Source organism: Crocodylus siamensis, chromosome 2, assembly GCF_052110815.1.
Source record: "Crocodylus siamensis isolate JL-2025a chromosome 2, ASM5211081v1, whole genome shotgun sequence".
In the NCBI taxonomy this organism is placed as follows: domain Eukaryota; kingdom Metazoa; phylum Chordata; order Crocodylia; family Crocodylidae; genus Crocodylus; species Crocodylus siamensis.
Window position 1 is genome coordinate 271,691,886 of NC_143396.1, and position 16,848 is coordinate 271,708,733.

Genomic DNA, 16,848 nt, shown 5'->3' on the forward strand with positions numbered 1-16,848 from the left:
CAACCTATCAATAGTGATCATTTATCAGAGAATCACAAAAACTTAGGGTTGGAACAGAGCTCAGGAGGTCATCTAGTCCAACCCCCTACTCAAAGCAGGACCATCCCAAACTATATCATCCCAGCCAATGATCTGTCTACTCAGGCCTTAAAAACTTGTAAGGATGGGACAGACATATTTACTTGTTTCACCTCCCTTCCCCTGTGCAATTTCAGGAGGGATCCTAATACATTCAGTTAAACATGACCAATGAGTGAGATTTTGATCTTGCTTACTCCCAGGTAAGTCAGGAGTGAGTCAACACCTATTGCTTTTTAAAGAACATACATATTCTTACACCAGTGATTCAAGAGTTACCTGTAAAGTTTAAACCACTGTCAGAGAGAAAAGAATTTGGCCACGCGTACTGTATGACTTTCAATCTTCTCTCAACAACCTGAAAAACTGCACTTCTGTCCAAAAAGATTTTACCTAGCATTGCCACAAGTAAAATCTAAAATGACTATAACAGACAGAGAGCATAGAAAAATAATATTTGCCACTATTTTTCCAGTATTTTTACTTTGCGACAGCGTATTGGCCTTGAGTCACTACTCAGTTATCCCACTCAGTTCAGAGTAACGCTGCTGATTTAAATGGAGTTACACCCATGTGCATTGGGAGCATCATGCTTGTGAATTTTGCTCTTTGTGAGTAGTCATTTTCACTGTTTCTCCTAAAGTCACTTAGTCAGTTTCCCCTGTTGTTTGTACGGGCCTAGCGCAATGCAATAGGACAGAGAAGAACAGTTATGAAAAACAGGAAAATGTGATAGACCACAAAACTAGCGAAGAGAATCAGGGTCAAGTACCTTTCTAGTTCTTTTTTTATTTCATTTAACTAGATTTTAAGTTGATAAACAGCAACCCTTTAATATAGCATTTTGTTTCCTCCCAAAAATATCTAAGTAGGTAAATTTCAGTTACTTCCTTACAAATAAATCCTTCTCACCTTAATCATCAGCAGAGCAGGGAAATATGGTTTGGTCTATTTGTTTGCTTTGATAGGTTGGACTACTCAAAAAAACAAAAGACCGAAGTGCCACTGGGACCTCTGACATCAATTGAAATTCACAAAGGTGGAGGGTGTCTGGTTTTCCCAGAGGACAGCTGAACAAGACGTTAAAAAGAGTGTTGGAATGATGCCATATGGATACAGTGAAAATCAAATAAGGGAAAAAATGTTTTCATAATAAGCAAGTTTCTCACCTTTAGCTCTTTCTAAGATTACTATACTTACTCTATTATGCCTTTGTAGGATACTCTGTAAACTGGCAAATAAATACTGTGACTATATGTGCTGGAGCTCTTCGCGGATCCAGTTTGCATCTCCTCATAAAAATACCTTCCCAAGGCACCACATCTATGCTGAAGCTACACAGCAGCATATGTGCGGATAAGCGTGAGACTGTATGCACGTGCATAAGGATTAAGTGATATTTGCTAAATATTTTCCTTTTTCACCCAAGTTTTGCTGATTTCTGGCCCTGTGCTAATCAACTCTTTGCATCACTCTAACGCCCATTGTCTGACTGATTCCTTAACACAATTCATAATGCATAAGCACTACCAAGATTGTGGTTACCAGTAACACATCCATGCCACCACAAGCTATGGCAAACGAACTCTTCCACTTCAATAACAGAAAGTTGGTCAAGTAACAACTCTGTTCCTTCCCTGAAAACTTCCCTGTCCCATAAAGGGACAATTCCGCATAATGTTTAGAAGCAGAAACTCATCCACCAGGACATTATAACTCCTGACTCAGAAAACTGAACCAAGCAAAGGGTTTTTTTATTCTGAGGCTTAAAGTAACCAGTAAGAAATCTACGTCTAGAGACACAGATATAACCATGCTGGATCAGAGGCAAGAGTCATCTAATCCATAACAATAAGTATGGCAGTGGCCATCACCAGGGCAAGAATACCCGCAACAGGTTGCTGCGGGATATTTTTCCCTCCACAAAGGTCTCATTCTGGTCTCTAACAGGCTTAAACTTTTCACCCTTCATTATGTCACTGAAGTTTCTACAGCATCTCATTTTGAAATAGGTCCCCTCCCAAAAGTAGTAAGTAGATTTACAGCTCACTGAAGACAGGAATAATAATAATGAGTTACAGAGTAATGCAGGCAGGCACCATGCAATCTTCCTCACCTGACATCAAGGTACCTTAGTCCTGATTTGTTCTTATCATGCTGGTCTATCTGGAAGCCCCAACATCCCTTATTTTGCACACATTGTGTGATATGCATTAAGAGAGATAAGGGTGAGATCACTGACATTGTTTTAGTTGTTTTTCTCCTTGTGACCAAAGTCAGGACCTCAAACTACGTCTCCAGAGGGAAAAGTCTTGTTCATTAAACCACCGCACCACTGAAGTCTCAAATCTCACAGGGTTTGGGACAGAGAGGTGTTTTTTTCGGCCCCCACCACCCCCATTGGATACACAGATTTGCAAAATATATTGATAAACACCTAATCAAATCATAGATCTGGAGGCTTGTCTCAGAGCAAAGTGGATCAGGGGCAGCTCTACTGTCAACAGAGGAAAATCAATGAGGATGACAAGAGAATCAGGTCTGGCATGATTTCTTCAGAGAAGCCTAAGAAAAAAATGCTCCTAGTACCCTGAATTTTTTATGGCAGCTTGATATTTGGTTTTCTTTCCTTCCTATGCAGCACTGTCTTAAGACGTTGTTTCCTCACTCTGATAAATTACCCCTGTTTCAACTACTGGATTGAAAAGCTACTCATGTTGGGATCAGGTGCCACAGTCAGCTTCCTAAAGAAAAGCTCAGCCAATTGCTGACTGGTTCCCACTGCTGTGTACCAGCTCAGTCCTGCTCAGACCACCTGTTTCAAACCTGTCTGATAACATGGGCAATCAAACTAGGTTTTTCCAGTGCCTGTTTCCTTTGCCCTGCATGGTGAGGCATCGCAATGGCTGTCTTGAGTCCTACAGTTAATATGGGTGCATGAGTCCATAATGGTACATTGTAAGTGAATGTCTCAGAGTAGACAGCAATAATAATTAGCTGTCATGATTTGAAAAAAGGATAATCCATACCATTGAGTTAACAATCACTCACACAACACACATGGATTTAACTAATCTTAATTTGAGAAAAATAACAATTCCAAATATATCAAATAGCCTATTTCATGGCAACCTGCAGCAGTGTTTATCTCTGGCTTCCAGCACATGCGAGTTATTTAGTTTCTCTCACTAGCAGTTTTACCATTCAAAAGCCTGAAATGAACATTCATGGAGCAGGGGTTGCAGTTAAATCCTGCATTTGACAGGGAGTCTTTTTTCATGATCCGCATCTAGTTCGAGTACATAATGTATGGAGCCCAGAACTGGTGGCCTGAACTGGATGGATGAGGAATTCAGATCAACTCCCCCCTTCTAGCACTATCTTTGGAGAAATTGACTCTGCTGTCTTAATGAGTCTCTGCTGTCATCTTCATTTTACCACTCTCTGGAAATGTTTGCTCCCTGGTCTATAGTTGTGAACTACAGACAGAAAACCATGGAACCTATCCAGGGAAGGTAAGGCTAGAAACAAAATGCCATTTGTTATTCAGACCTGTTCCAGTTTAACTAACTTTTACAAAATATAAGCATTAGTGATAGACAATTCCTGACTAATTCATTGGCCTTGCTTCATTTGCTGTGGACGGACCTGATAAGTCTGTTAGTACCAGTCATTCAGTATAACAGTGAGAATAGTCAGATAATTTAAAATAAACTTTGCCGAACCTACTGCCCATATTCAAGTTGTCTTTACAGACGCCATGTAAACATACCAATACATGTCTTACAAGGAGAGATAACTGCAAGAGAACTCTTTGATCAGCTTTGATCAGCTAAACTTGGTTTTGCGAGTTACACATTAGGGGAAGACTCTACACTTCAGCATCAGCAGGCCTCTAAACCTAACACTGATTGAGGAGATAAAGTTGCTTCCTCCGCTACTACAGTATAGAAATATCAGTTATGAATCTACAATGGACATATAGGCATACACTCATGTACATTAAGGTTCATCTGCCTGCCTTTAGCTACACACAATACAGAAGGCCACCAGTAATATGACCGAGAGCGATTAACTGAGCACCCGAAGGGGAGTCACTCCTGGCTTAACTGAGGACTGTAAAGTTTCAGAGAAAGGAAGAATAAAAATCCATGGGCATATTAAAGAAAGATGGACTTGGATAAATCAGGGTGTATTAAAGAAAAGAATTCAGGGGTTTGGCATATAAGGCCAGGAATCCAGCTAAAAATGTGCAATATGGAAGCTTATTAACCCTATCATTTGAAAAGAAGAGAGAAAAGAAAAGAAATGTTCACAACTACAGAATCAAGATCCTGAACTAGGATTAATATTCCATGAGACCCTATGCCACAACCGTCGACAGGAAACACCCACACACCCAAAAAGTAAAAGAGTTCTGTGGCTCAGCCTAGCTCAGTGCTTGACTTACCTTAGCTACACTCAGCCACGGGGAGCTGTAACGTTTTGCAGCTTAGTCACAACAGGAAGGCCACACAAATCATTTCGACTGAATAAGAAGGTCTACAAAAATAACACAAGATCAAGGAGAGTAGCTGAAACCTATTTGAGGGCAGCAGCAGTGGCAGCGTATTTCAGGGAGCCGAAGTGGCGAGTGGGTGATTTCTGGTTTCCCTCTTCAAATATAAAGACTCAATTATCTTTGAACAGCTTGCTTTACACATGAATTGACACATTTATTTTACAATAAATAACTGAAAGTTATCTATGTTTCCTTTACTGTTAATCTACACAAAGAAATAATAAACAGAGCTTGTCTACAAAAATGCAACTACTGCAGTCCTCAGAATTCAATTAAGCTAAAATAATTAATGCTTCCAACATATTAAATTACTTTAGACATTTGAGCCACTGAAGTTTTTATTCTTTAATCTTTTTCTTTTTATTTAATAAAAAAGTTAGTTTCAAAGTGGGGGGGAGAGTTCCGAGAAAAAAAGGAGCATGATTTGCTGTTAAAATGTAATGGTCTCCTTTAGCTGACACAGCATGTAGAGTGTTTTGTGCCTTTGATTAAAATAACATTTTAAATGCTTTGAACAAACATATCTTGCCATACTTCTAAGGGATTATTTTACATATTTCTTGGTGGAATAAAGAAATTCATTCTTCCTGTCGCAGTTCAGAAAGGCTAAGAATATCTTTCGTCACATATAAAGTAAAAATACTGTAGGCTCTTGCATTATTACCAAAAAAAAGGGAGGGGGTGGTGGGGTGGGGGAAAGCTGCCTTAGAGATTAAGTTTCCCTTTTATGAAATCGTATTTAGTCTCTTTTTTTAACAAATCTAACAACAATGCTCTACAGCCTCTCACTGGGAAATACCTTTAATGTTAAATGCAGATTCTGATTTTCTTGGCTAATGCAGAAAGCCTTTCTATTGAAATATAAATAAGGGGCTTGGTATATCCCACTAAAGCCTTTCCAGTGAATGACTTCTGTGGGTTTTTCATGGCTACCCTCCATGGCTGTAATGTGAGGCTTTTATCCTACTATTGAAAACTATCCGCTCCTATTAAAAAAAATAGAAGGACACTGCACCTTTTTATCAAAGAGTTTGGTCCCTAATTGAGAAAGCATTATTATTGCAATATTTAATGGTTGTCCCTATCTGCATGCAGTGCTGAGAAAATTCCAATCAAATCATAAACCTTTTTAGTTTTTTAAATTCAAAATGTCTCATATACATTTTTATTTGATCTTCAGTTTTGTATGAGAGTAAGAGCTCCAGATTGGCTGTTCAATGCCTTTTCCAAATAGGAATGTTTTTCCCTCAACAGATCTTCAATGTGTTGATGCACTGCCTGCACGGAGTTTGGTCAAAATCAACTTGAAATAAGGCACCAGCTTTCAGGATAGGAAAGGCAATTGTTGTATTTAATTATGGATTGAATTTGGGTGTAGACTATTTTTGGATTAAACCTGGATACACATCTACAGAATAGGTCTTCAGAAACAATCCTGCTAAGCATTGGGCTCCCCCTTGATAGGTGCTGAAAGATGTGTCACACATGCTAAACACTTTGCAGGTGTCTGCAGCTAGCAGAATCAAGTCCCGAATGCATGCTTTGAGCTGTCTCCTGTTCCTATTGAAATCAGTGACTGAATGATAAAGGGAGTGTGTCCTGGCCTTTTCACAAGGTATTTGAACATATGGAATCACATGAAATTGGTGGGAGAACTGATGTACTTACAAAGATATTATGGATGCTGCCACTGCTGATGCCCCAAAAGCTACCACCCTCACATACAGACTCACATGTCTGGCTTCTATAGCCAATTAAAAATTTGGGGAGCTGGGTCAAAGGTAGGCTCCAACTAACCACATTCCAATATTTTAAGTAGCTGCTACTCAAGATCTAGCCCAGGAAGCCAGTGAATTAAATAAGGAGATGAGATGTGTGTTTGTTACAGTGCCAACCTACAAAGCCTGGTTCTGTAGGTTGCTGATAGAGACGCTGGAGCTTGGAGGCTCACTGATTCAGTCCCTACTATCAGCCAAAATGGCAGCTGTCACATGGAAAAAGCTACATTACATCTGAGTGACGTATCTACTTCCTCTTAATAGAGGATTCCCACCTGGAACACCTGAGACCCAAAACAGTTCAAATCCTGGACAAGTCCTGACTCCTGTGACATCTGATAGCAGAGTTATATCAGGGACCTCCACTGACACAGTAAAGATCTCTCTAACACTTGAATTAAAAAGCCAAACTCAGATCACGCACAGATGGGGGCCAGGGGTTACAAACTGCTCACTGCCAACGAAACCATCCCGGACCTGCGGATTTGATTCACTGCCGCCATTTCTACATTCTACATCAAAACGCTAAGAAACAAGGACTGCTTGCTTACAGTTTACAGTACTGGAGGGGCAAAGTAGACAAGATGACAAGTTTGACGCAAGTTACTGACATGCAGCATTACAGGAAACCCCAAAGTTATTATAGAGTGAGATTTTCCCTGCAACTATCATTAGCAAAGTGTCATTTAGTTATTGAGGAAAACTCAGGAGAATGGAAAGTACTGAGAAAAGGAAGATGCTTGTATACCTGATGCTAAGGAAAACCATTTTCATGCCATATATACTGCAGAAAATGTTTAAGAACAGGTCATCCAGGTGGATGCAATGCCCCTGTCAGTGAGATATGGGTGATCTGCCGAATAAGAGCTGGCTGCACATTTTGAAGCTGCCTTGGGGCAAGCTTTAAACTACACAACCAATTTCTACAAGATGTCCAAGCATTTCAGAAAAGAAAATGCCTATAATCTGCTCACCCAGGACAGCTCCCATGGGTGAACGTTCCATTCTCTGCTTTCAAAAGCCCCTGTTCAGACATGCATTTCAATGTCAGAGCTCCACTGCTCCCTATTTCTCAGTCTAAATCTATTCAAACCTAGGAGACACAGGACACAATTAAACACAGCCCTTTCAGTTGCTCACCTGGACTATGGGGCTGAAATTCACCCAAAACAGGCAGAGTCAGAAGCTCTTCTTCAAACCCCACGTTATCCCTCAGGGTCAAATTCTCCCGTTGAAGTCAATGAAATATCTGCCACTGACTTCAGTGGGATCGGGACTTGGCCTCTTCCACAAGGTTTACCAGGCTCCACCACTGGAATGAATTTACCAAACGTGCAGTATTCATTATCTTTCCTAGACTACCATCTGATTATGGACAATATGGAAATGGCCCCTCTGACCCTTAGTCAGTTGCTTTTGTGTGTGTGTGCAAACTACACCTGGGGCTACCCTGGAACAACTTCAAATGTAGAGGCTTTTTTCACTGCCAGCTGACCCTTCACCAAAAGGTATAACTGAATTCAAACTTGGTAAATATTACTGCTGCAGCTCTGGATAGTAGTGAGGTTCCTCCAGGCAGCTGGCTCCTATGAAGACCTGCTATTGAAGCCTTTGTTTCATAGCACTTTCTAGAGGGCTCTCTTTAAAAGATTACCTAGGCAGTTGATTGAGTGTAAAACATGCTGTACCTGCAATGTTCTCCTGCTTGGGGCAAATTCCTTTTGTAGGCGTGAGAAGACGGTCTTCTTCATCGGGTGTGACTTGGATCCCGATTTCCACTGGCTCTGACACTTTCCTGAGCTCGGAGCGTGATGAGGGGGGAGGGCTGCTCTTATCCAGGCTCTTTTCATAGCAGGCACCACCAGTGCCATTGCACTGTTTCTTCTTGTGCTCTATAAAAACCAAGATGTCTCCCAGGGGGAAGTTCATCTGACACTGTCCACAGGTTAACAAATCAGGGTCTGTCCCACCTGCGGCAATGCTGATGCCACCCGGCTCTGATATGGCCAGGCTCTCATCCTCATCGGTGATTGCCGTTTCCACATGGTCAGCCTCTGCTTTACATGGACAAGAAGAAAGAGGGGAAGGGGGAAGAGGAAAGAAAGAAATTGGTTTGAATGTTCACAGAATCTGAACGATGCACCCTGAGCAGCTTAGCCAAAAAAAAACCCTGATTGTATCTTTCTTTTCTTTTCCATTTCTTTCTTCCCTCCCCATAATAATTTCAATATATTTTGCAACCAAGTCTGTCTGAAACAAAATGATAGGCTGACCTGGCACAGCTTTCCTGACAGCTCCCTCTAACTGCTGCCAGCATTACAATAATACCAGCAAAAAGCCATTTTGCAATGTTCATTCCTCGACTTTCCTTCTGAAATGGTCATTTTTTGTCCCACCTTTTTATTCCTAACACGTGTCCCTGCAATCCAGCATGGGCCCCAGTTGCAATCTATTTACCCCCAAAACTGTTCCTTGATGTCAGTGGGGTTTTCTGGATGCCCTGAAAAATGCAGGATTGGGACCCCCACAGCACACACAAAAATTGCACTTAATTCATTTAATTACAAAGGCGGCAGAACTGTCAAATGGCAGCAAATTAGTATGCTATGGCAAAGTACTCACATGAGTAGAGTGAGCAAGATATGGCCTGTGACAGGGACTTTACAAAAGCATTTGCAGAGAGAGAGAGAAAAAGAAAGTGTCATTTATTTTGCAGGTAGAAATATGGGCTGGAATCTTCTGCTCATTACCCTAGTAACAAATGTCTGTATGGTTACTCTAGATAGTAAAAAAATCCTTATAAAGTTGATAGAGACTTGAAGCATATGGGTTCTATATCACTATCTGAAAAATCTTCAGACTCAGAAAACATTTCTTTATCAGATAACCCAAACCAGTTTCTAAAAAACATGTAATTTATAGATTCAAAACCTCTCTCTTAAGTGTTCTACATTTTAAATTAATGTTTTCAAGCTAATTAATACAGTATGAAATAATTGTAATTCACAATCCATTTCTAGGGCAAAACGGGTTTTTTGTTCTATGGCATAACTGACAAATTATACAAACCCTAGTCTTTACTCGGGCAAAATTTCCACTGACTTTTGCCTGAGGGGGTTTTGCCTAAGAAAAGACTATAGAACTTGCTCCAAACAATACACAGGAGCAAGCGGTATGTAAATAAGCAAGTTTAGAGACATCATAATCGAATCACAATTAGGAAACAGAAAATTTACCAATTTTCTGGAGAAGGGAAGACAGAGAAATGTCTCAAAGCAGTGGGCTGGGATAAATAGAAGCTCCTACTATAGAACTGAGTTCTCCACTCTCTGAAGTCTGTGGGAGTTTTGTACAACTATTTAGCAAACAACAGAAGAATATATCAAATAAAGGGCAGGGGCAGGGACTGAAACACAAATCCTGACTGAGAAGTTCCTGAATATTCTGTGCCTCAGTGAAGATAGCTTAGAGGATAATTCTCCCTCATCTACATCTTACAAAAAGAATCAACTGATTAGTAGTATATACATCAGCCATAGCACCTATGTAGCATGACCCTCTAACAGCCTACAATAGACGAAAAAACAAGACTATCGGAATTTAATGCTTTTTATATCAGCAATTAGAAGAACAGGACTGGGACGCCACATAAATGTATGAGCAAGAAACATCCTATTGGACAGAAGCTGGACACTGCAGGGCTTTGAATGTACTCCACTAACTTGTAACAAATAAATCTACAAAGGATACTATACGCTAAGCATAATACATGCGCTGAAAACCATTAATTGCTTTTTTCCCTTAATCAAAGTTTAAAAGGAGTTTGAAGACAATACTACGTAATTAATTTACCAATTTATTTTATGAAAAGATGCTGTGCCCTAGTGAAAATGTAATCATAACCCTGCACTGAACAGGGATTGCTGGGAAGAGAGTGAATTTCTGTGAACAGTGTGTCACAATGCAAAAGGTAATTATTTAGTGCTTCTGTTCCCTTTAATGATCTAACATTGAGCAATATTGTTTATATTGAAGAGAGCTTGCACCTTTAATTACCAATTACATATACATAATTTTAGAGCCAAAAGAAAAGGACTGTGAAAAGGGTCCCTTAGAAATGTGTGCACCATTTCTGGAAAGAATTCCTATTAAGTGGGAGCAGAGTGTCAAAATATTAAAACACACACACACACAAAAGGGAGATGGGACAAAGAGCTGGAAAAGACAACGAAAAAGCAAGAGTTGAATTAAACCAAGGATTACAGGAAAGGAAGGTGGCAGAAGAAGGAAAATACCTGTTCCCAGATTCCTATGACATGCTTGCTTAGTTTCCAGATTAACTGAGTCTCTCAAAATCCAAAGATCCAACTTTGGGATGTATAACCATAGCTAAAAAAGCACATGGTTCTAAACTTTATTATATTTTGATGGATATATTTTTTCCCCTGTTATTGTAGTTCTGACCATCAGAAAATGTAGTAAAGCTGCCGCATTTGAAAAAGGCCCTGACCATGCCTGTGTAAAAAACATGAGCAAGTTTGTAGCAGTTGAACTGTTCTAAATTCTGTCTTCTAATTTCTACTATTCATTTGAATACTAGTTAAGTCCAGATATGCCTATTCACTTATACATCCTCACACTTTCTTTCCAAGTATTCTGCAATGGCACTTTTTAAAATAACATCTGTTATTCTTTCACATTTTGGCAGTCTTCACATTGAAGAAAATCAGCTTTTAATTTTCTTGGTGCTCTAAGCCCTCACGATCAGTGATAACTGGGTTCCAAAGTATCAAAAGATTTCACTCTGCTGCATTTGAGTTTAGACTAATAAATTATCAAGCATGAAACCCATCTGATACCTTACAGTACAAAAGCTATATTTAAGACTGCTTATATGGGACATGGAAAATGGCCATAAAAGGAAAAAAAGGAAAAAAACTGAATATATCTTCAAATGTATTTTATCTGTGTCAATTTGCATATTCATTTTACGCAGTTGCAAAAGAAAAGGCTTCCCGTTTATGACTCAATTAAGCAACTAAAAATCTGCATTCCAATAACATTACCAAAGGCTTACATTTACAAAGGTAAGGCCAAAAAAGGCTGAAAGTCCACCCTTAACCTGCTGTTTTTCACTTGGATAATACAACAAGCAAGGTCCTCCAGTGTTTGAAGAGTCCTGCAATACCAATAGGGCATTTCAGACCCGAGACTCAATCCAAGCTCTGACTCTACAAGTGCTTGTGGGTTTAAATGAAACACTTCACGTTATTTCAACTTAGCTCTGCGGTTTCACTTCTGTTGCTGAGCTGCTGTTTTTTCTGTGTGTTTTTCCTAATTATTATTTATTTAAAATAGAATTTTAAAACAAAGAAAAAGTAAAGTCATAAAAAGAGAGGAAAGAATTAAAAGTGCCTTTTCTCCTCACATGGAAAAGGACTAAAATAAAATTAGTTGCCTCCAGCCAATGTTCGTGCCACAGTTCTTCAAGGTGCGCTAAGGTGTGCCCAGTACTCTCACAGTACCTCCAAGCCTTCCTCTCAGTGCTACGGCAATATTTGCCTACTGTGTACATAGAGATTCATGGCATAGCAATGGCATCAGAAGTGGATATCATCTAAAACCAATGTCACTCAACTGTTTTATGTTTTTAATGCATTTTGAGAATTTATATTATTTCTCCTACAGTAAAGAAAGCATTATATTTCCTTGCTGGACTCCTGGCATTATCCCCAAGCACCATTCTATCATGACAGTCTTCATTAAAAATAAAGTGGGTTTTTCATCCCAAACTCTACATAAAGCCTCCGCCACAATATCATTACCACTACCGTTAGCATGGTGCCTCCTTAGGTATGTTGCACACATACAAACACGCATACACACACATGCACAATATTAAAAGTACTACAGATGCAACAGATCTGGATTTTCAAATGTCTGGATCTAATACACGGATGCCAAAATAACTCAAGCCAGAACAAATTGGGCCTGATCCACAGACCATGGAACTCAGCAGAAAGATCTCAAGCATCTTCCATGGCTGAGTACATCGCTTATTACATTTCTTTTTCTTAAACTAGTTTAGTTGTAGTGCAAGGCCAGAAGTAAAAAAAAAAATCTGAAAGTGATAAACCACCTTCCTTCAAATTATCCTGCTAATGGAGTCACATAAAGCATAAAGAAAGAGGAGAAAAAATTGGTCTTTGGCCAATGTTTGGGTGTCAGATCTCTTGTCCATGTTCATTTTCTACAGCCAATTTGCAAACCAATAAAAGCAGCGGTCGAGAGAACCACTGCCACAGCCTTAACTATAGAGGCGCTAGTGGGTGCCCCTATTGCCATGGGTACTGTGAGATTGGTTACCATGTAAATCTTTCACAGACCCAGATGAGCAAAGCACAGATTAACCAGATCTGACTGCGTTTTGTAATGATGAACTGATGAATCGTGCGGCATTTGCCAGCTGCACCCTATCTACAGGGAAATTCTACCTTCAAGGATATGGTGCACACTTTCCTTCTGACACCCCCTGTACATGGAGCTACCAGCACGTGTGCTGCTGCATAATCCATGTAATATTCACTGCACTCAAATGTGGGCATCTCTCCTGTGCTTTGAAACCAAACCCTTATCTTAAAATCTTACTTGTAAGAAGCACAGAAAAATGACTGGTTCTTTAGGGTGTTGTCCACAAAGCAGACATAAAATGGTGTCCCTTTAGCAACACCTGCATGTCACACTTACTGCAAAATCAACGCATTTAACGGAAACAGCTCAGATCGCATGCACTGTGGCTCGGTTATCAAAGTGATCAGTGTCACAATTTTACCTGCTTAAGCCTAATACTTTCAAAAAGCACAGGCTTCAACTCCTCGCTGTGCAAAAGTTGACCAATAACCTGCTTACAGTTTCTTTTAATCTTCCCAGATGTGAGCTGCAGGGATTTAGATACTGCATTATATCTAGATTGCACTGACATTACATTCAACAGCACAGGATGCTTTTTAGCTGACATCAATTTTTAATTTTTCTGATCCACACAATTGAAAATCAATTCCTCATGAAAAGAAATCTGAGGGTGGATTAGTAAAGAAAAAAAGGCAACAGGGCATAAAGCCCTATTGATGGAAAGACTCCAATTTTTTGTATTATTTCAAAGTGACTCTCACACTTGTGCAAAGTGTGTGATGACAGCCCAATACACAGAAATTCTCCACTTATCCACAGGACAGGAACAGTACAGCAGCAGCTGTCTAAGTATCCCCAAACTGCCAACCTCCCTCAACCTTGACCTGTAGGGACTATCTCTGGGCGGAGAAGATAGTTCAGACTTTATGACCCGTTCAGTCAGCTGAAACTCTCTCACAAGCTTGCCGGTTTGTTCTAAATGTGGTTAAACAGAGTTTTTTGGTATGATGTGTACGCTGTCCACTAGGTACTGGACAGAGACAACTGCTTTGTATAGCCCACTGAATAGCCTTCAGATGTTAATGACTTTCGATCACTATAGACAGCAAAGGAGTTGGGGGGGGACGCCAACAACCCATCTAGCTCTAATGCATTAGCAAACAGAACACACAGCTGTGAGTTTGAGGGCTCTTCTGCAACACAGTACGTCAAACACCTTTTGCAGAAATATACTGAACCTCTCAGAGAGCAGTTTAACCCTCGGTTGCACCTGAGACAGAACAAACATCTCTAGAACCACAGAAACTGGGGGGAAAATATCATGCTCTAAAAAAAAAGGGAATGGGAAAGAAATAATAATAATGTATATACTGAACAAAACAAAAGGCAGGCATATCCAAAGGTATACTTGGATTCTGGGCATTCATCAGATGTTATTTAATCAGAAGCTACGCATATACAACGCTGCAGAAAGGGATGATATATGTGTTCTTAAATAAGCTAGACATTCAAGAAAAAAATAAAGATTTATTGCTATTGAGAGCCTAAAATGCAAAGGTTCTAATACAGACTGCAAATGCTGTAAATCTTCACGGATAAAACAGGGATCGTGATGATGTGATATAAAAGCATTCTTTGTTCCCAAGTGAATAGATTGGTTTTATTTGAATGAAAGAAAAAAGATACCAGATACACAAAAAGGAGTGGGGAAAAGCTGCATTTTGGCATAATTTTTTAACTGGATTGGAAAAAAAATCCCTGAGTTGCAAAAGCTTAGGCACAAAAAAATGAATGAATTAATTTCAAAGTATGATCAAATTAGGTATTTTGTTCCTAATGTCTATAATAAGTTTGAACTCTATTCTTTAAAAAAAATAGTTTCTGTGTTTCTGAATAGGTCATGAATCTCTGTTACTTGTATACAACTTTGTCGAGCCATTTTGTGACTTTCATTGAAGCATATTTTTTATAACGGTCAATGAATTTATGACTTATTCCAGTGGCTTAGTAAAAAGGGTCATAAAAAAGTTAAATAAACCAGTAATTTTCCCCTTTAACTTTGGATTTCCTTTTTATATTGTGCTGTCTAGTACTGAGCCACTGAAAAGTACCTTGGGCACATCCAGCACACACAAATTATCAGCTGCTTCCGAAAAAAAAATTGAATTTCTTGCATTGAGGCAACTACACAAAAGACTTGCATATGTCAAAAATACAGAACTAAGTCCCTGTGAATGCTGTACCATTAATCAAATCCCCGATCTGGTGTCACTTTTGCCAGTAAAATGATGATATTCTTCTAACCCCCCCTCCACTGGCGCGTGCCTGCAACGCGTGAAGTGTGTCCCTCTGCTTTAATTTGTTTTCGAATAGCCTGCTTTAGGCATTTTTTATATATTCCTTGGGAAAAGCTGATGCTTAAAGCTCTAGTGAGGGTATACAGTACAGACTAGGCAACAGCTTTTTTGGGAGGGAAGCTGTAAGCACATTTAACTGATGTTTAGAAGCTGTAAGTTACTGTGAATGCACAACTGCCTTTGAGGCTTGTAACCATGGGTGCAAAGGAACAGTGTGGAGCCTGCATAGCTACATTTTATGAAAGTAAATAAACATGAAAGAGGAAGGTCTTGTAGTAAGTACAGCTGAATGAATCATACATTTTATCAACACTGCACATTGTTATTGATGTCTTTTTCTCCCCCCTCATCCAAAAGATATGTAGAAATCTATCCGCATACAACGCCAACACGCACTTCGCAAGGGGCTTTTACACCAGTAGGAACTTCAGTATGTCTCACCCTCTAGCCCCCAACCACTGTTCATTTTTCCTCTCAGAGAAACCTAGAAAGACAGAATTCTAACGATAATTTCAGCTAGATGAGGTGCACACTACAAACCGGAGGGAACCACCTATCATGGGGCAGCAACCAGAAGAAGAAAACGATCTAGTGAGGAAGTGGTGTAGAGTGCTATTTTGGCGCAGTATGTCTCTTCAGTGAGACTTTTTAACATGCTTCAATCTCAGGGTGGGATCTACCTATTTAGTATATGCGAGTTGTTATTGTTTCTGTTAATAAAAGTTAACAGTTGAGAAATTTTAAAAAAGCTATTATCAGCAAAGTTTGAGGTATCGGGGAGGATGCGGAGAGGAAGATTTTCCCATAGCTTGAGAACATTAGCATCATCGATGTTTAAGACACTGTACTCTTTACATTACAGGTCTGTCAAATGAGCTGGCTGCTGTCTCTAAGCTTCCAACTTGTTCAATTCAAATATTAAATGAAGTAGAGAAATCATCAGATAAATTGCTGTCCCTCTATACTCAAGAGTGAAGGTTTTTTCTACAGTTGATGACAGCCCTGATCTTTTGTCTGACCTAATTTATTTCTCTTTCAGGTTAGAATAAAAACACTCTTTCCTGTCATGGGATAACCTCCATCGACATATTCTGCCCTAAAATAAGAATATGCTATTGCTAACAACTCCATAACTTGATGAATTCCTTGGATTGGGTGAAGCAAACATTATATCCTGACATCCAGTGATCAAAGCTTGCTATGCTATGCCACTAAATTATATGTTTGGGCAAGAAAGCGTCCCACTAAAGTCCATTGACAATGTACAGGCAGACTAAAGGGGAGAATGGACCAAACCCTGTATATTATAGCCCTAACACTTATTCAACAGAAAATTTTCCATGCTATAGGTGACACTTTCTTTAGGGAAATCCTTATTTTTATTTGTAGGAAATGCCAAGACATATGTCAAGGATCAAAAGTGATACCAGCTATTAAAAAAAACAGATACAATAAACTGCCATATACATGTAGCTTTCAGACATGTAAGCACATAAAATTGCATGTGCATGCACATTTTTATTGTACAAAACATTCTTTTGGAAACTCTATCTTGGTCTCTCTGTTTATATATACACTGGAGGCAGATAAATAGATGCATATGTATTTTTACAATGCACGCTAATTCACATACCTACGGCTATCATTAGCCTGATCACTATCT

General features: G+C 39.4%; 1 protein-coding gene across 6 annotated transcripts in view; it reads right to left on the bottom strand.

Annotated features, from left to right (window-relative positions):
• BCL11B (BCL11 transcription factor B) overlaps positions 1–16,848 on the bottom strand; it is a 102,836-nt gene that overhangs the window by 80,602 nt on the left and 5,386 nt on the right. For 3 of the 6 annotated variants that reach the window (XM_090033987.1, XM_090033983.1, XM_090033984.1), the window contains exon 2: positions 8,106–8,471. In XM_090033987.1, coding sequence (XP_089890113.1) covers positions 8,106–8,471 — 366 coding nt within the window. Of the gene's footprint in view, positions 1–8,105; positions 8,475–16,848 lie in introns of all 6 variants that reach the window. The other 3 variants (XM_090033986.1, XM_090033982.1, XM_090033985.1) reach the window with 1 other exon arrangement.